Here is a 20,806-nt window from a genome sequence, read left to right as displayed (position 1 = left end):
AAGGCCCATTCCCCTGAACAGTACTATACTATTTATACTATGTTCCTCGGAAGTGCACTGATGATAAGGACAATTTTTATTAAAAGATCTATAATTACTACGTTAGCAGGAATGTAGCAAAACATGGAGGTGAAAGCAGTGCTCTGTTTATTTAAATGTGACAGTGCAATAAAAATATTTTGTGCCTAAAATCAATGAATAATCATGATAAATAATCGTGATCTCAATATTGATCAAAATAATCGGAATTATCATTTTGGCCATTATTGTGCAGCCCGAGGACCCCACTCAGTTTCCCAGGGAACCACTCAAATGAACACGTATGGATCCCATGGACTAACTACATTGAACTCGCCTCAAAATCACTAAACTAGCATTACTATTAATAGTAGTACACAAGTGGTGTGTCAAAAATCTAATAAAATTCTGAACCATTAAAAGGATAACACAGATTTCCCAGACTTTACATTTCAAAACCCACTCATACACAACTGCTTATAATGCAAAGAGCAACAGAAAAGATAAAAAGTGTGTCAAGCACTAAAAAGTCAAAAACGGAAAAGCTTTGCTGCAGTCGTGCATTGACTGCTTCATTGTTAAAGAAAATGAACATCACTCTCCAGTGTGTTACCTGTCCTTTCAATCCTGCCTCCATGCTGTCCATGTGACCTACAGGATCCATCAGAGGGACAGAGCAGCTCCCCAGCGTGTGGCTGCAGATACAGAGTACTAACGCTGCCTTTGCAGGCTGAATGTGCTTGTGACTGAGGCGCCACATGGTGAAGCTGTATAAACAGGTGCATCGAGTCAGAACTGCGGTGTGCTTGTATGCATCCGTCGCCTCACAGAGTCTTTCATTTTAACACTGGCTGGTCTTTTCGGGGCGGATGAAAGACTCACCGTCTTTTCCTACTGCACCCATACCAACCTGCTTCTCTCCGCCTGTCTTGTTGTGTTTCTGGGGGCTGCTGCTGTTCAAAGGACGCTGGAGGTTACGCTGGCGCTCCACACTGTGCCACATGCCATAGCCAAAGTAGATCAGGAAGCCTGAGGAACATGTTGGAAGACATATGAGACACAAAAACTCTTCCTAACGTACAGAGAGCGAGCAAACTCTGGCAAATGGAGCACGAAAATCTATCTAGATATACTACAAGCTAAAGCAACCTTTAGGGATCCTGTTGAGCTCTGATTGAGCGCAAGTAACAGCTGTTGCAGGTTTGCGAAGCCTCATGTAAACAGAGCCAGAGTAAAGCTTAACCTGCTTTATCATCTATTTTACTCTAAATGGGAACATAATTTATAAAATGAACATTATGTTGCATTAAAAAAAGACTCAAAACTAGTGATTAGGACAATAAACTTAAACTTAACTATAAATGGCCACTGACATAATAAATCGTTTGAGAAGTAGGGTCCTTTTTTCCATTGATTTCGATATGTTCAGACTTGTTTTTGCAGCCAGTGTTGTCGCCCCCTGCTGGCTTCATCAGCACTAAAACCAAAGTGTGAACTCATCATGTTGCGAGGCATCATGTGCCAAACTGTTTCTTGGCAAAGAGAACTGGCTTTTTGAAGTCTCCAATAGTTGCCAGGTGACATCATGGTTACAACAAGACACCAGGAAGTCACTGCAGTTAGCAGAGACGGAGTACCTTTGGACAGAAACAGGTGACCTGACCCCCATTTTCAGTCTTCATGCTAAGATAAGCTAACTGCCTGCGCTCATCCCCCATACTCATCTGTCTGCTAACTCGTGACAAAAAAACAAATAAACATATTTCTCAAAATGTCAAACTATGCCTTTAAATTACCACAATGGATCCTGGATGTTTGAAGTTGTTTGGACCAACATTTACTGAACACTCACCTACAAACATCCACACAGAGAAACGTATCCAGGTATCTCCACTCAGCTGAACCATGAGGTAAATATTGACAAATATGCTCAGAATGGGAAGAAAAGGCAGAAGGGGAACCTGCGAAGGCAGCAAGCACAAAGAAAATCCATCATCAATTTATTAGTATGGGCTTCATCTGATCCTGCAATGCAGGACTTGGTATAAAAGTAGTGAAGTCATTGAGCTGCAACGTACCATGAAGGAGACCTTCTTGCTAGTCTGAGGCTGCCTGTAGACCATGAGGACGCAGCCGCTGAAGATGAGGAGACACACGGACAGTAACACCAGACTCCACACTTCCATACCAAGGATGGAGCGGACGTGGTACGTAGTGAGATAGCTGACCACGCACACCACCAGCACTGTGGTTTGAAAACAAATGCATAATTCTGACGTCTTCTATCACATCATGACAAGAAAAATATTTTAAAAGGCTTACCGAGCACAGAGATGGACATGTTGACCACACTGGAGGAATGCTCAGTGGGTGAGACAGCAGGGTGCAGGACAGCCTGCAGGGTGGAGCTGCCACCCTTCAGCATGTTAAGGTGGGACTCTGACTCTGTCAAGTCAGACTCACCCTCCTCAGAGGACAGGTAGTCCCTCTCACCGGTGCCCGCTCTCCGCTCCAGGGCTCCATCTGGCTGGTACCTGGACCACAGACGCATCAGACAGTAAAGGTCATAAGTCTGCATTTTACTACAGCAAAATGTTCAGTGTCTGTGTGTTTAAAGGATGGTTCTTTATCTATGATATGAAATGGGATGATGCAAAACAGTAAAGGCATGAAAAATGACTGTTATTTAGCACTGAGAAGGGACTCATATTTATTTTAAAATGATGCATTATGTAGCTCTAATTATTTTTTATCTGAGACACCACACCTGGCGGCGGGTTTGAAAAGCATGTTATTTTTTAAAAATCTCCAAAATTTAACCATTTATGACAGCCACAAACTATAAAAACTCATCGTCTGATTTTCAAGGTGGATTGCTTCGTCTTTTTTTTTTCAAGTAAGTTTAAAACATGAAATTGAAATTTGTATGTTTCATCTGAGATGAAAACTTTCATCAGTAAACAGCTGCCCTGCCAAGCTGCTGATTTCATTCAGGCCGCTTGTGTTGCACAGGTTATATTGCCCTCCTCTAATAAATGACAAACAGTCCCTAAGTACCACCTTTTTATATACAGCCACAAACCCATTTTACTGTGAACGGTGTTTGGTTTTACTTAATAGAACACCTGAGGCCTATAAATCCACTTTTAACCAGGGAACAAACACTGTGTCCGTGTTTACTGCTGCTGTGGTGATAAGTCACCTCAGTGCAACCAGCAGAGGTGTTCAGCAGGTCCAGACTTTAACAAGTACAGAAACTTGAGTCAACACCTTCATTCACTCAAGCAGCTACTTCACATTCATACAATGGGAGCATTAACAGCTCTTACATCAGCAGCATGATGCAATAGCAAGAGGTGTATCCAAGGCAATCATACCTGTGGGTTTTAAAAAACCCCATAAATAAAGCGGTTTCACAATGTTGCACAAATAAGAGTTCTTGGATATTTTTAAATGTACCCACCTGAGAATCAGTACGCACACAGCAACCAGCGAGTAAGCCAGAAGAGTTCCAATGGACATCATGTCAACCAGCGCTTTGAGGTCAAACAGGAAAGCCATGATGGCTATAGCAAGACAAAAAAAATGCAATGAACACAAACAAAGACATTTATAAGAAAAGGAATCAGTATTAACTACTGGAGACAATAATTTTCACAAAATTCATGAAGACATTTACGCCCACGACAATATTATTCTTGCAATTATAAATGGAAAAATTGTTTTCCTAAGATGCAATATCAGACAAGTACATATGAACATGAACGGATGCAAATTAAATTTCATGCAGACGTGTTTTCACAAGATCAAAATGTTTCCCCGGGCTGACAGCTGTGATCGTCTCTGTACCGGCCATCGTCTCATGTGAGATACACTGTGGTGTTCACCGTCTTGTATCACAGCAGCAAACTCCAGTATGGAGCTGATCTCAGCAGCACAGTTCAAACAGAGCCGTGGTATGTCCAATGATCCTCATAACATTTGATTAAAACAGAAATAACAAAGAAAGCCTCGGGTCATTTATCTTACAGGTCTCAGCCTAAACACCTGAGCACAGCGAGCGTGATGCAACCAGATGCTGTACCAAATCTTAAGCTTTAGAAGTCTATGTTTTTCACAATGTATGAGCACCACACCTGTCCTCAAAGGCCAGCTGTTTGCATTTTTTTTTTAACTTTATCATTAAAAGTAGAATACCAAATTCAAGTGTAACTCGTTTTAAGACTGACTCAACAGCAGGCTGAAAAGAAGTGTCTTATTGTCCTCTCAGGTTGAAAGTTTGAATCCAGCGTGATTATGAGTGTATTCTGGTGAAGTGATGTCATTGTGTGCTGACATAACCTGGAGTACACCTGCACACCCATGCAGCAAAGTGAGAAGTCAAATCACTGGAAAGCAGCAACAACAAAAATTAAAGATGTTAAGTTGCTCGCTTAACATATCACCGAGTGGAAGCGAGATGACGTGTGATGTGTGTTGAAAATGAGTGTACTTGATTAATTTATTTTAGTTGCAGAATTTTTTTTTTTCTGTTACATTTGATGGTCATGAAAGGGTTAATGTGGCATCCTAATGTCATGATTTCAATACAGCCACCAACATCTGTCTGGGTCACTGATGCTCTCCAATGTGGTGACCATGTTTTCTAAATAAGAAAACTGTTGTAGATAACACTTTACAAAAGAAAAAACTTAAATCTTAATCAAACTTGCAGACTTAAAGGAATACTGTATCATCTGAATGCAACATGAATGCACCAGGGAAACCAAAGGATCTTACGTGCATTCTCTGTAGGTTACAATATTCTCACCCGCTGCTACTGTTTCCTGTCTATTTTTATTTTTTGTTGTTGTTGTTGTTGTATGGTGTGATGTATCGAATGACTTGTTTTTGTCTGTAATTTAATGTATTGGAGAAGCCAAAGACAAAATTCCACTAAGGTGGATAATAGAGTTAAACTAATCTTATCTAATTTTGGGAAATGTGCCTATTGGCTTTTTTGCCAAGAGGTAGATGAGAAGAATGACACCAATCTCAAATATGAAGCTACAGCTAGGCAACTTTTCTTTTCAGTTTTTGTGCTGATTAAACTGTGTTAACAGACGGTTTTAGATGTGATAGCAGGCAGATTTTTTTTTTACCATTGTACTACTGGCTATGTGGCTATTTCCCCTTGTTTTCAGTCTTTGTGCTAAACTGAGTGAACCATCTTGTAACATGTGTCTAATATGTTATGAGCCATTGGAGTTAATGGCTCAAAACATATTAGATATGAAATTAACCTGCAGATGCTCCAGTTTAAAAAAAACTAGACCAACCTTTTCTATCAATGTCAGTTTTTGAGCCATGAAAAAGGGCTAACGTATAGCTTGCAACAGAATAGGTAAGACTTGTTTTAAGCCTAGCTGATTTCTGGAAACACTTTTTATTCAATGCTTTTGCTACTTGCGTTTGTTGATCACTAGTGAGGAGTCAACAGTCAATGATGGCATAAAACAGAGCAGTCACAAACACGAGAGGTCCTTGAGCATACAGTCATAAATGTGCAGGAAAATCATAACAGGATGATGGGTCCAGTAGTATGCAAGATTAGCTGTGGACAGGCAGATACACACGCACACATATGTTCCCTCTCAAGCTTATGCCTGGTGGAGATTAAAGTGATACATTGTGGATTTTGGGGGCAGTCGGTCACAAATGAGCAAAATTAACTGACAAATATTGTCCTCCCATTTACTTTCATTTAATGCAAGCAAAGGGGCGAATAAAACAGTTACACAGCAAATTCGCACCTTTGCATCATATGGAGTTCAAATTTGATAAATCTTGACCATCAAAGTCACCGCCTCAACCAAAAGCAAAGAAATATGTGTGGCTCACTCTGCTTGACTGACACTGGCTGTATTTTTGCGAGTGTGCAAAGATGGAGGAGACATTGATTGCTGTCTTGTCTAACCAGCTGATATTATATGATTCTGGTCATGAAAAATAAAAACTGCCCCACGTGACAGTGAGTCAGGAGACAGGCATGGAAAGTTAGAAAATGGAAATTTTACTAAGAAAATCATGTTTGGGTATTTATTAGCAAGTTAGCGAATAAATATTACGTTATTAACGTTAACTGTCAAAGTCACAGTAAGCACTGCTCACATTTAGCCCAAATTTACTTTAGCAGGCAACGGTCACTCCCCTGCATTTACTCATGATATTAACTACGCCGTTACTAGGGTTTAATGCTCCAGAAGCAGAGACTTCCTGGTGTATTATCGTTTCTCTGACTTCGCCAAGCTGAAGCTTCATATATAAATGTCCATGAACTTATCGGCCTTAATGTTGTGTGTAATGTTTTCTCACATGCTTTTGTAAACACCATCACTAAGTTTAACATGCAGTCACCACCACCATCGTGCAAAAACAAAATCCCAAACAAGTCCATGATGCAACCCCATGATAGGCGAGTCCTTGTCTCAGGAGCTTACCCGCAGTGGTACCTGCCGCCATGGTGGCAGCCACAGGAGACTGCCGCTTACTCACTTTGGACATAAATTTGAACAGAATACCGTCCCGTGCCATGGCAAAGAGAATGCGTGGCAGAGGGAACATGGCGCCCAACAAGCTAGAGAGAAGACGGTTCGTGGTTAAGTTGAGGGCATTCTGGGAAAGAAAACATGACACCTGCACAACTGTGAAAGAACAGCAGATATATATGCAGAAGGAAAACCTTATGCAGATGTGACGACTTAAAGACAAAAGTGTTTAATAGTGGGTCAATTTCAGGAAGAAAAGAACAAATCATTTATCTGCATCAGTGACTGTCTTTCACAGTTGATCGGTAGAGAACGATTAGTGGGAACAATCTCACGGGACGCTCTCCGGCTCTCACCTGCTACTACACCTGAGGTCATAGTGGCAATAAGTGGGGTCTTCGTCTTAGGATTGATTCGTGCTAAGGCTTTGAAAAGCACCCCATCCTGTGCCATAGCATAGATTACACGAGGCATGGGGAAAATGGAGCCCAGCAGACTGCATGAGACAGCAGAGACATGCAAGACCAGGAAAGTTAGTCTGAAGCACCAAACAAAGACAGACCACACATTTACACCAACAACCACATCATCAAAGCTTCATAGCATAATTCAATAAATCAATTAGTGTCTTTCTTTCCTGTTGGCACTCGTCCCACAGCATCATCCATTGACTTTCATCAACGTAAATCAATAGAAAACAACAGACTGCATAACTGATGTCTCTAAACAGTCAAATGTTTATGATGGTAAGTATGTTTTAGTTTTTATTCTCAGTTTTCAGAGCTGCTTTGGAGTTAAATTTAAAGGGGTTTCTGGTGTCTGTGAGTCATTACATTTTAACATATTAAAGCACCAAAATGTGTGTTAAGGAGTTTTCACAGCTGGCAGCAATTGTGAGAACAACTGCCAAAGGGCGTACACCGAAGTAACCGCCTAAACACCAATTGCAGGCACTGACATGCCCAAAATTTTAGTGGTTCGTGTCACATTTGACAATATGCACACGAGTGCATATCATGGGATAATTTGGTGACTGACATCCACCAGGGTTTGTTTGTGGAGGGGGGAACCGACTTCAGGGAAGAAAGACAGAATTAAGTCACACCAATACAGCTTGTTTCCCAGACTGTTTATGCTAAGTTATACATACATATATATATATATATATGTACACACACACACACTGGGTTCATACAGACAGGAGCAAGTGACTTTTTGGAGCATTCATTCGTTTGCAAGGATGAGATTTTTCTCTCCACAGCCCTCTGTTGCAAGAGAACTAAGCAATTTTGCTCCACCATTATTTTTTGCCTATTAACAGCTTAAAACTCATGCTAAAGGCTGATGCTGTTCTGGTGTGAGCGTTTTGCATGCAAGCAAAACATCCAGGCACCAACTTTTTACTGGTGAATACCGACCGATTGTCACTTTGAGCTCGCACGGCATCAGAAGATAATCACAAGCATGAGTGCGGCCCTTCTTGGTTTCCTAGATTTAAATGTTTATCTAATTTGTTTCATAAAATAATTTATTATCATCATCATCTCAATTATGTCAAAGTACTTTTCCAAGGACCAAGTAAAAAAATGTCTAATTTTTAAGGTATCCCAGTGCTCAGTATCAAATTCAAGTACTTCAAGGATCCCAAGCACCTTGTATGAACCCTGTATGTAGTATATGAGAAACACATGTAGGTATCCACAAACCAACAGAATTAAGCACTGCACCCACTATGTCCCATTAAGCAACAAGTATCAATCCAGTAAGAAGACAGATAGACAGAGATACAAGGCCAGAACTTCGGACCAGATCTCCTTCACCATTATCACCCATGCACATCAATCAAAAATTAAAGTGATATTACAAATTCTGCTGACTCAAATACAGTAAATTTAACATCATTTTGTTTACCATGAATATTTTGTCCTCAACTTGTTCTAAAAAAAGACAATCCAGTGGTTACCTGGTGGAGAGGGCACACAGCGAACCTGCAGCAACCACATATTTGGCAGGGCCCCAGCCCACATAGTCAAAGGCCATGGGGAGAGGACTCTTTTCATCCAGGAGGTAGTAGGGCATCATCAGTGTGAGCGCAGCCGACACACCAAAGTACGCCAGGAAGCACACGGTCAGAGACACCACGATGCCGATGGGAATGGCTCTCTGAGGGTTCTTAACCTCCTCACCTGTCACACACCAGCACACAAATATCTTTAATGATATCACACTTATAGAAGAGTTCAATCCAAAGTCAAAAACAAAATATTTATCCTTTTACCTGTAGAGCTGTTTCTCAGTCTAGATTATTTCAGTGTGAGTTATCAAGTGTTGGAGATATCGGCTGCAGGGATGTCTGCCTTCTCTCCAGTATGATGGAACTAGATGGCACTCGGTTTGCGGTGCTCAAAGTGCCAAAAAATACTTTTTTTTTTTAAAGTAACAAAGCTGCAAGAAATCACATGGTGCAGTTTGTCCCAGCAGTCCAATCTTTCTGCCTCTGTCGTTTCCATTTGGTCCTGTCTTGTCTGTCCAGTCCTGTCCTGCTTGTCTTGTCAGTCTGGTCTCATGCAGTCTTTCTCATCCACTTGGTCTTGTCTTGTCTTGTTTGCCTTGTATGACAAATGTATTTGTCATGTGAAAATAGGTGTGTAATGTGTATTTGCACTATATGTATCCTTACATTTCGAAAAATAAAAGGCTGGCATGTGTAGTTTGGTAGAAAGAAAAAAGTCTCTACATCAACTGCTTTGAGCGACACAAGCAAAGTGCCATCTAGTTCTATTGCATTTGAGAAAAGGCAAATATCTCTAAAACCGATATCTTCAACACTCTGCAACTCACACCATAACAATCCTGATAAACAGATGACGAAAAATACGGATTTTTAAATATTCCTTTAATTACAACTAACTAGCGGCTCACCTGTAGTCGCAATACAGTCAAATCCAACAAAAGCGTAAAAGCAGGTGGCAGCTCCAGCTAAGGTCCCACTGAAGCCGAAGGGCATAAATCCTCCAACTCCATAATCACTGCTCACGTTTGCCGTCACCGACAAGTTCCTGAAACATATATACTGTCATTTCATAACAACATTTGAACTAAAAACAGGTGACATGAGGAGAAGTTTGGCCACTGCTGACCAGCTTTGCATTAATGGGCTTACAAACATGTAACTGCAAAGGTTAAATGAATAAATTACCTTGTAACTATGGTGACATTTATAAGGGATTCTTCACTGATCTTCCAGTTTTGTGTGTCTCCTTTGACAAAGCCAGAGATGATGACGAACAAGAGCACAAGCACGTTGACCGCAGTGAAGACTTTGTTGACCCAGGCTGACTCCTTCACCCCGAACGACAGGAGTCCTGGAATGAGCAAAGACACAACAGAGCTCAGTACAGTACTGAAATGTTTGTTGTATTTTATGTGAAATGCTTCCATACATATTTGATCAATTATTGTCCAGTGGTGACATTGTGTCTGACCAAATGTCTCCCTTTTGTTACGGACCTATGATGTTGAATAACGGCCAAAGCAGAACATTCTGATGACAACGTGACAATGACCTTTAACCTCTTGGATATAAAATGTCAACACATCATCATTTTATTCAATTACATGTTTAAATAGCATAAATAATGTTTTGTGAGGTCACAGTGACCTTGACTTTAGTCCACCAAATTCTAATCAGTTGAGTATTGTTGAGTTCAGTGGACGTTTGTGCCAATTTTAACGAAATTGTAAATGCTTTTATTGAGAAATAGCATTTACAAGAATGAGACAGACCATGTTTGACAACTGGTGTCACACCCTGAGGAACCATCCTTTCACCTATTCAATGGTCCACGTAGCCTTTTGTCTTAACTAACTTATGACATACATTATAGGAATGCTGCTAAGTGCTTCAGCGTGGTAAAGCTGTGACACTATAAAATAAATCCAATATTCCAATAAAATCCTGTGTTTGGAGTTAGGGTATGTCTTAATTTTGTTGTACATGTACAATGACAATAAAGATATTCCATTCTATTCTATTTCTTATCACTGTGACAACAGTATACTTCCTGCAGTGCTATATTGGTTTGGTGACACACTGTTCAAACACTGTTTATATACAGAGAAAGGGTTTGTGGGTGATCAATAAATACTGGGGCACCTTTAGGAATTGTTTTCATCAAGTTTAACACTTTATGTACTTCTGCTGCTGCAGAGCAGCTATAAGTTGTTAACTCCATTATTGCTCCCTGAAATCGAACTGATAACTCTGAAAAGTGCATTGTTTTTCACTTTTTGTTACCAAAACCTTTGGGTTGTTTTTTTTTTACTTTGAACTTGGCAGCTCACCTCTTACCTTTGTACCACTTCAGGTCATTCACTGAACTTGAACAGCTAAAATTTCAGCAACAACTGGAAAAATTGAGGTGTTCTAATATTTTTGACAGGTAGTGTTGATTCATGAATTTCAATTTGTCAAAAAAAAAAAAAAAAGGACAAGTGTCCCCCAAAAATGTGCAGAAAATTATTTGGAGTGTTCAAGATCACAGCAAAGGAGTTACAGTTACAAGCCTCAATTTTATTAAGTCTCAAAAAAAACAGGAGATTGATTGATTTTTTTTACATTGGTTTTGATGGGTACAGTAGCAAAAGTTCTACAGTGATGGTCCTTGAAAAACCCTAGTGGATTGTTTCTGGGTCACACTGACCTAATGTGATCACTGCATTGGCAGGCCAATGGATGCAACACATGATAACGTTTTCTGTTTTAGCCTGCATGTCATGATGGTGGAATTTAACCAAAACATGTCAAGTTTGAATCTGTGGACTGTAATGAATCTGACCACGGGATTATAATTTAGAGTTTTCTTCATGACAACACTAAACCCTCAGCTGCTACACAAGAGCTTCTCAGTGGCCTGGAGTTGCAAAGAAGCTGTAATTGCACTGGGCAGTTTCCAGATGTGATTGAATGTAACTGTGGGAAAGAGAAGTGAGGTGCCTCTGAAGAAAAGCAGGATGATCTGGGAGTTTTTTAAAACTGAAGGGGGTGAATGTGGTCTCCCAGCAGACTCACGCTGCCCTGCCCTATTAAGCACTTATCACACAGTGTCCTGCCATCTCTTCATTGGATTATGGCAGCTGGGGCTTATAAAATTTGTTTTTGAAACAAAATGTGCCAATGCTAATTTCACTTCTTTCTCTGCCGCCCCTGCACCAACATATTGACTTGAATGTTATGACTTTCAGTCTTTCTTTGCTACCTTACCAGAGAGCAGCAGTATCAGGCACACGGCAAAGAAGTCAGGGTACTGAGCCAACCCCGGAGAATTCATGCTGAAGTAGGTCTTACAGAACGTCTCTATGTGCCCACCGATCATTTCATCAAATGTGCCACTCCAAGCTCTGGCAACTGAGGAGGTACCTGTGAGAAAACAAAAAACAGAAAAAAAACACATGAAGAATAGGAATCTTCATTAAAGGTCTTGTATGTAGCATTAAGTACATTAAGTAGAGGTGGGAATCACCGGAGGCGCCACAATACGATATTATCACGACACTTAGGTCACAATACAATAGCATTTCAATTTCAAATGTTTTGCTATATGCCGTATATTACAATAAAATATATTATGACATATTGTGATTTACTACCTTTTTTGAGTAAATTATGTCCCAAAAGGAAAACATTTTTTCTTATCTTATTAAATAAAACAGAATCTGACAGTTTTCAATCCATTCATTTCCCTTCAATGATATTTATTGTAACAAAATGTACCCAGTGAACGGAAAAGAAATTGATTTTATTATTCCAACAGGCTATCAAAAGTTTATAAGCATTTGCGATATTAATAATTTATATTACTTTAAAAAATGATACTTAAATGTGTGCATTCAAGTTATTAAGTTATTGATAATGATGTTAGGGGATTTTCTGAGGACTCTTTTACACAAACTAACAATTGTCAAATGCTGGTAAAATATTCAAGTGGCTGCTAGATTTGCTTCACTAACCAGCCAATAGACCAACAATAATCTATTGGGTGGCTGGAAGATTTTTAAATCCACCAGCCACAATGGCAGTTTGATAAAAAAAAAAAGTTAATTTGCTGTTTAAGTAGTAACAGGATGTGACAGACACATAAGAAGTGGCTTGATGTTAATATATTCATAAATGAACAAGCTATTGAAATCACACTTTTCAATACAATAGTGCCACATAAAAAAAATGACAATACTATATATTTGATCAATTTTTCACCCCACCCCTGGGATTTAGTGCCATCTACAGGTGAGGCCGCAGATTGCAACCAACTGAAATTTCTCCCGTTTGCCTTGTCTGTTGAAAAACTACAAAGGCTGACACAAAAAACAAGAATGGTCCTCTCCAGTGTCAGAGTTAGTTTTTCTCTTCTGTGCAACTCCAGAAACAACATGGTGGACTCCATTGAAGAGGATCCACTTCGTATGTGGATGTGAATGGCTCTTACTAAAATAACAAAAACACAATGATTTTTTTTTTGTTTCAATATACACCATATAAAACATACTTCATTTCTGCCAGTATATCCCCCTAAATCTTACACAGTGGACCTTGAAGTAACGTGATTCAAAGCCACTAACTCACCAATAACATAAGATAGGATGAGGTTCCAACCAGTGATGAAGGCCCAGATCTCTCCTACGGTCACGTAGCTATAAAGGTAAGCAGAGCCGGTCTTGGGGACTCGCGCGCCAAATTCAGCGTAACACAGACCGGCCATGACAGATGCAAGGGCAGCAATTAAGAAGGAGATGACTATGCTGGGGCCTGAATCGCCTTTGGCCACCTCGCCGGCCAGGACATACACACCAGCACCCAGAGTGCTGCCAACTCCCAGAGCGATGAGGTCGATGGTTCCCAGGCAGCGGCACAGCTTCGAGTCCTCCAAGCTGCTCAGGTCGACCACTTTCCTGCGCACCAGGGAGCGGCCGAATGATAGAACCTGCTCCAGCATGTTGACACCTGCTGAGCGGGAGGACACAGAAAAGAAATGCTGAAAATACCTGTGCAGCGTGAGTCTAGCCTAAAGACACACTTCTAACTAGGTCTTGCACATTAAAAACAATTTCAAGTGGACAAGCAGGTCTGTGAGCAAAGTTTGAGCTCTAACTGCAGCTCTCCTGGTTTGTTCTCTCAAAAAAAGCTTTAAAAAAGAATTCAGAACAAAGGTGAGCTTGGCAATGTTGAAATAAGAGTTACCTCTACAAACTACACACATTGTAACTCTACATACATTATAGGAATGCTGCTAGGATCATCAGCATGGTTAAGTTCATACAGTAACTGTCCCATTAAAATCCATTGTTTGGAGATAGGGTGAAGACCTAAGTACTCAAAGAGCTGCATTCATCAGAAGACCATGAATGCACCATCAGAACACAATAACGACATTCCAGTACCTCTGTTTACTAATTACATGAAAAGGACATATACGGACAACCTGGAACATCTTCTTTGTTTTCATTGTCTTGTAACCAGAAAACGTCTCTTTTCATTAGTAAGCTTGCTGGAGATCCTAACTGAAATATTTGCATGAATACAATACAATAAATGAAGGATGAAATATGCTCCTGCATGAATAGTTTTTGGCTTGCTTTTGAAGTTAAAGCTTTTTCTTTGAACCACAACTTTGATTATCTTGACCATAAATGAACTGTGACAACCATCCAAATATGCATTGATCCCCATTTAAGTGTAGTGGAAATGAGTTTTGGATGTGACAGCTCATTAACATTACAATGAGGGCTGTATTTCAGAGAGTACAGTGGATGAAAAAGTGGAGACTGCAAAGACCAAAATCACATTTTTTTTTTTAATTTTTTTTTTAAAGGAAAAGTTCAGTTGTTGAAAGTGATGATACTATATTGTAGTAACTTAGCCGGTTAGGTTAGTTGTTTCCTGCATCATTGTAAATCTAATGTGTATTTTAGATTGTACAGTGACAGCAGCATCTAGGTGAATACTGAACATGTTGAATTTCTCTGCAAAGACTGGTGATTCACAAGCAAGTCACAGCTACTGCTAAAGTTTGACTGTCACATTCCAGCATTAGTTATTCTAAAGGCTTTACTAACACTGCATTTAATTAGAGACATGCACCTACCTGTCAGAATGACTGTGGATGTAACGTTTCTAAGTTCCAACACTAAAAAAAAAAAGGCTGTCAGAAGTGTCAGCGTGCTTCTTCCAGCTTGCACAGCAGATCACATGAAGTGCAGGTAAAAGTCACAATAGATCCACTGCTCCCATGAAGTGCTGCCTTGAAACTCTGCTTTAGCACTGTGCTCAACACTAATTCATATGCTGGTATGTACACTGAGCAGAGCAGTACTTCTACGCCTCCCCTCTGTCCACACTGTTTCTTCATACAATCTGTCCTCGCCTTGCCCCTACACTCCAGCCTCCAGTCCCAACGCTGCCAGTGGAGTGACGTCCCCTGAGCAGGCAGGCAAAAGGGGAGGAGGGAGCCCCAGGGAATTAGGATGGTGGTGGGGGGGTGCTTCACCTCCAGGCTTGAGGTGAGGGGGAGTAAAACTCTGTGGAGACCATAATCTCCCCCCATGGGATCGCACACAGCAGGACAGAAGAAGAGTTCTTGATGGTAGAATTTATAATTTCTAATGCACATAGATCCCAGCTGCCCAGATGCTTACTGTCTACTGATAAATGGTTAGGCAACTGGCGTTGACAAATATTGAGGCAGACACTTGTGTTTACCTAGTGCAGCCCACAGGAGTGCTGCTAAAAGCATGGGTGCTGATTGGTCAATGAAGGGTGGACGAGCTACAGTACTGGGGGGTTAAGTCCTCCTAATGGAAGACAGGTATTGCTCAATGTTCCCTGAGCTATTGGACCCATGGACATTACAAAATCAATAACACAGCTCTTTGTGGTACACCACCAACAGCCTGGCATCTCCACGCCAACTTCACTTACAAGTTTGCGGTCTTGGAGGGGAAATAAATCAATTTTTTTTCCAACAAACACTGCCTGAAAATTACAGCTAAGGTCGAGTTTGTAGTGGAGAGAATTTCTGTCAAGACCAGCTCAAACCAGCTTAAGACCTCAGTGGGAAGGTGGCAGCTGGCCGCTGAAAACACCATCCAATCCACAGGCCAGAGTCTCGACGGCATGACAACAGCCAGCTCTCTCTCTCAGTTTGTCCATCCAGCCAAGCAGCCAAATATCATGGCCCACCGCCCACCAAACCTTGGCTGCAGGGTTGATTATCTGACCTGCATGTTGATGGGAAAAGCCAATGTTTTTTTTTAGTGGGCAGGCTGGAGACACTACTGTTAATGCTGGCAGTTGCTTTTATACACACACACACACATTTATCTACAAAATGAACTTAAATGCACTTTTAAATATGGCCAAAAATCCATATTGACAGGACAATATGATCTCCATCATCTGACTGGGGAGCATGAAATTAAGGAAAAATGTAGCACTATTAGGAGTTTGATTTTTGGGGGCAAAGATATGATATTTGCTGATATTGCAGAGTTTACTACGACACAACTTTGATTCGATTTAGTTCAGAGGTGTGCGATCAATATGAGAAGGTAGCGGTAAATATTTTCATTGTGTTGTTCTTGGCTGCTTGCCACTGTCTCCCTGGCATTAGGCCAGTGGCACTGTTTGAATGTTTAGGAAGGAGTCGTGAATGGACCAAGTGGCAACCTCCAAAGCAAAAAAACAAAAAAAGCCAATGCAATATCACTCTAAAATGTCTGGTGGTTTTAGGCATATTTGCTATTCATGTTTTATCAAAGTATTGTAGTGCACTGAGGAATAAAATTCAGTTTATCAGTGAGGCTGGCTAATCACAGTATTTGTTACACTAGCGTAGCTTGAAATATTCATTTACAAACATAATTACACCATATTTTTTATTTTATTTTCCTTTACATATTATTTAAAAAAATATACATTTTTGCAGAACATAAAAATGCCAAATAAATATTTTGAGAAAATTCAAGACCCCACATATGATTTGCATTGTTAGATTAATGCCATAACATCCTCCTGGACCAACCATAAACTTGCTTTTGGAATGAGCATTAAGTTTTTTCACATGCAGGTAGTCTCTGTAACCATGGGAAGGATGGAAAGGAGTCACTGGCTTAGTCTATCTCATTGTTGACATGCGCTAATTCTGTGAAGCCAATTGAATGCATTTGCCCTCAGATGGCTGAGCGAGCCAGCTTCAAAAACGTGGATATGGTCAACAGATTGAGTGGTGTTTGCCTTGCGGACACTGGGACTGTTCGCTCCAGTTAACACTGGTGTCACCAGGAAATGTTAAAGTGAACAATTACTGATAAGGCAGACAACAGCTCTGAGAAGAATCAAGACAGCAAGAGTGATCTGCAGACTAAAAACAGCAGGAAGGCACTTAGACCTCAACGTGATAAGAATGGAACTAGTTTTTATCGATGTAGCAAAGTTAAATAACAGACACACATAACACAGGATTCAGTCGAGCTCACTAGAAAAACGTAAAAACAAATTATATAATTACATTAGAAATTTGTTTCGAAGGCTAGTATTAGCCATGGTCAACAGGTTTTCAACATGGGGTCCTGGACCCCTAGGGAGTCCTTAGAGTTACTGTAAGTGGGTGGCTAAATTATTATTGTTTTATCTTTTAAAAAAATGTTTTCCCCTTTTCAAAAATCAAAAGATGTCTAAAAATACACGTTGATATCAGTCCAAAACATTATCAGCAAAGGTAGATTGACCTATTCATATAAAAACAACCCTTTTAACTTACAGTATACAATACTGATGATGGGCTAACCCATTAATCCTCCAGCAATCTACGCTAAATCACTGTGCCTTCTGAAATGTAAGTTTAACATTAAAACATGATATATTATATCGATGAATCTGTCAATAATTATTATTTTAAAAGCTCATGCACCATTGAAATGTATGTTAATATATTGTGGGCTCAATAATATGCAACTCAATTCTAAACCAAAAGGGGGTCCCTGCTCTGACTCTCTTTCAGCTGAGGGGTTCTTGGCCTGAAAACCATTGAAGACCCCTGATCTAATGTAATGGCACAAAGTCTCTTCATATTACATTTTAAGAACAGTCTGGAGACTGAAGTCTGAAGACATTACCTGTTCTTAGTCTGACATAATACTCTTTTTATTAGGTAGCAGGATGAGGTATTATCTATGGATGTATTCACCCTCAGTGACGACCCCCCCCCCCTTCCCCGCCGCTGAACGTGATTTCCTGTCTCTATCTAGGTCAGTGTACAAGCCTTGTGCAGTACTTAACTCACACACATTTAAATGTAATACAATTATTTAGCACTGTGGTTTAGGAAACTACACTGACCAAAGGTTTGGATGCAAGTCAAGTTACAATATCAGAGTAGTGAATTGAATGCTATTAATCACTTGTTTGGACGTATTTGGCAAAAGTAACAGATTCTTTTAAATATGAAATATGATGTCCAAGAATCTTCTGGCCTGCGGGTTAATTGTGGCCTCAAGCTGATTTTACTCCAAGTAAAGTCCCTCGGGATACACTGACTTCCAAAAATGAATTCCACACTGGACACTAAATTGTGGGTTAAAATAGATGTGGCTTATACGCGGGGGGGGGGATTTAACAGTTTTACAACCCTAAATAAATATTTGGTTTCAAACAGTCCCTCTGCACTATTGTGATCTTTTTATATCTCTTTTAGCCTTTTATATAAGGCAGTTACACCTTCTAGACATGCCCCTGTGATGAAACAGATATCAGTCATGAACAGATTTCAGCTCAGTCATTCAGTGTGCATTGTCTTAATTAGAATATGCACATAATATGATTGCAAATCTAAACAGAGGCAAGTTATCTGATCCGTGAGATATTGTCAGAACTGAATTGGTTTTTACGATCACTGGACAATCAAGCTTTTTTTAGTTCCTCTTTATGAATGCAGTGCGGTAGGAGTGGGCTTGCAGCTAGGCCGTCAGGCGTCAGTAAGTCAATCACTTCTGCTTAGTTTAACTAACTACTTTCTTTTTTCTGTCTACTGTCCTGCAACAGATGGCCCCTCCACTCAGTGGTGTGCAAAATACTGCTGACCATAAAAATACATTTAAAATTTCATATCACTTGCCAAAACAACAAAGATGTCAGAAGAACCTGATAAACTGAGATAGTTCAGTGTGGATGTGCAGATAAAATGGGTAGTGTAAATCATATGGGATCCATCTGTGTTTGCACTGGGGAGCCTCTCAAAATAGCTTCACGCTCTGTTTAACAGTGCGACAATCACTTAAACAAACTCAGGGTATTTTATGCTCAGTGCCAGAATGTACAGTACTTTATCTGATAAATGTAGCCTTTAAATAAAATTTTAAACTGTTGGCGGGCCTACTTTGTGACACACCCTTTAACATTTGGGATGGATGCACAAATGATACCATTCTCAGGCTTGTGTAGAGCTAATTAGGACATTGACAGAATGTAGATGGACACATTTTAAGCCTACACGTTGGCCAGCTACACACTATCTCAATTCTAAGCTGTGTCTCTGAATGTCTGCTGTTGAGAGCTGATAACAATGCTGACTTTTTAGAATGTCCTTGTAACATGCCCCTTTAGCCTGGTTGGCAAAAACAATTAATCAGATGTTCTTTGGCTAGTGACCAATTTTTCCACTTTTTTTTTTTTTTGCAATAGTTGGGAGTATGCTTGCTCTATGGGTCAAATCATGTGGAAGATTCAAGTGATTTTATACCCTGGAAGTCAAACTTTCAGCCTCTTGTGCCACTGAGCAGCAACTTACACAGGAATGAACAGGGCCCCGCCTCCAACACTGCATCGGGTTCTCTTTATGCATTGTGCTTCCATGTGTGCAGTGATGAAGGGTCCTCTTGGACTTGTGCAGGAATGAGTCCTAAAACCCAAAAATAAATTAGCATTTTTGCACTGCTGCTTCCCTCATCTTGAAGTCAGTGGGTTTAGAATGAGTATTTGGTGGTGTAGTTCATTATAGTCTAACATTAGCTTTTTACTTCTGGCAACTGCATTTAAGCGTCACAAAACATAAAAGTGGTGTTCATTTGTGAAGATTCTCTCACTGTACAAAATGTGTAGGTATTGTAAATATTTGGAGAGCATTTTTTAGTAATGATCCAAAATCCAATGCAAAAAATACCATTAGCTTTTGGATGAGGGAACCACTTTTTCATAGGTCATTCCTACATAATTTCACAGAGAACCACAATGATGAGTCCTAAAACCAGAAAATCCACCACCCAAAATTCACCTCCTGGTTCACTTGTCTGGAAATCATTGGGGTTTTTGAGTGGGATTTTGGTTAGAAGCCTCAAATAAGGTCTGTAGTTAGCACAAGCTTAAGAGATGTTGACATTTTGTTCTATAACATCAAATACATCAGTAAATATCCCACTCATGAATTTTGACAATTTTATGTGCCCTAAAAAATACGGTTGCTAACAATTGGTTTAACGGTGAACCACACCAAACATGGCTTTACAGTCTTGTAGCTGTGGCAACCATAGGGATTTTCGTTTTAGCCCTAGTTATAGCTTTACACTCCTGGCAATTGCATTTGGGCTTCAAAATACCTGAAAGTGGTGTTTGTTTGAGAAGATTATCTTGCTGAACAAAACCTGTAAGTATCTTAAACATTTGTTAACCATAGCGCTCTTTTTCTGCAATGATGCAAAATCCAATGGAAAAATCCTATAGGCTTTTTGGCGGACTTTCCCGTCATCCCTGAAGCACTCTGGTACTGTTGATTTGGTCTAACCTTTTTCATCTCAATTTGATGGCTAGAATGAAAACTAAAGTCCTTATGCTAGAAGTAAGTTGTTATGGTCCTTTCTGTTGAAAAATAAAAAATAAAAATACATCCATATTTTTCTGAACAAAGCTAGTATTAAACATTAACTTAGGCCTACTCTCACAATTATCTGGCAAGCTAAATTTTTTTACCAATTGACAGCTTCATTTTCCACTTTATCTAATTAGACATTTAAGTGAAGATGTGCAGCATGACGCATTTTCCTCCTAAATAACTTTCAGATCAGTAAATATCTTGAATGGACTTACCTTTACAGTTGGTAAGGCAACTTTGGTCAGCAGCCTAAATGACCCACAGCCACAGCAGAGCAGAGCACCTGGCGGGCGTTAGGACCCAGCGGTGCAGCTCCAATGAAGCCGTTCAGGCAGCAGCGATGTT

The 20,806-nt window shown here is 40.1% G+C and overlaps 1 protein-coding gene across 3 annotated transcripts; it reads right to left on the bottom strand.

Annotated features, from left to right (window-relative positions):
- Nucleotides 1-68: 68 nt before the first annotated feature.
- On the bottom strand, nucleotides 69-14,883 carry slc7a2 (solute carrier family 7 member 2). 3 transcript variants are annotated; one of them, XM_042493749.1, is made up of 12 exons: nucleotides 14,687-14,883; nucleotides 13,168-13,548; nucleotides 11,809-11,964; nucleotides 9,745-9,910; nucleotides 9,468-9,604; nucleotides 8,509-8,731; nucleotides 6,902-7,041; nucleotides 3,482-3,584; nucleotides 2,341-2,552; nucleotides 2,097-2,263; nucleotides 1,871-1,979; nucleotides 69-1,047 (listed from the first exon to the last, which is right to left on the bottom strand). In XM_042493749.1, the coding sequence occupies exons 2-12, from the start codon at nucleotides 13,535-13,537 to the stop codon at nucleotides 860-862; spliced, it is 1,971 nt and encodes a 656-aa protein (XP_042349683.1). In that variant the 5' UTR covers nucleotides 13,538-13,548; nucleotides 14,687-14,883; the 3' UTR covers nucleotides 69-859. The 3 variants fall into 3 exon arrangements, with proteins under 3 accessions (XP_042349683.1, XP_042349682.1, XP_042349684.1); XM_042493748.1 differs by having other exon boundaries at nucleotides 13,168-13,545; XM_042493750.1 differs by lacking the exon at nucleotides 6,902-7,041 and adding an exon at nucleotides 6,498-6,634 and having other exon boundaries at nucleotides 13,168-13,545.
- Between the last annotated feature and the right edge of the window lie 5,923 nt (nucleotides 14,884-20,806).

The sequence above is a fragment of the Plectropomus leopardus genome, chromosome 9 (assembly GCF_008729295.1).
Source record: "Plectropomus leopardus isolate mb chromosome 9, YSFRI_Pleo_2.0, whole genome shotgun sequence".
NCBI classification, from domain to species: domain Eukaryota; kingdom Metazoa; phylum Chordata; class Actinopteri; order Perciformes; family Serranidae; genus Plectropomus; species Plectropomus leopardus.
The sequence above is the reverse complement of the archived record's forward strand: the minus strand, read 5'-3'. Positions and strand labels throughout refer to the sequence as shown.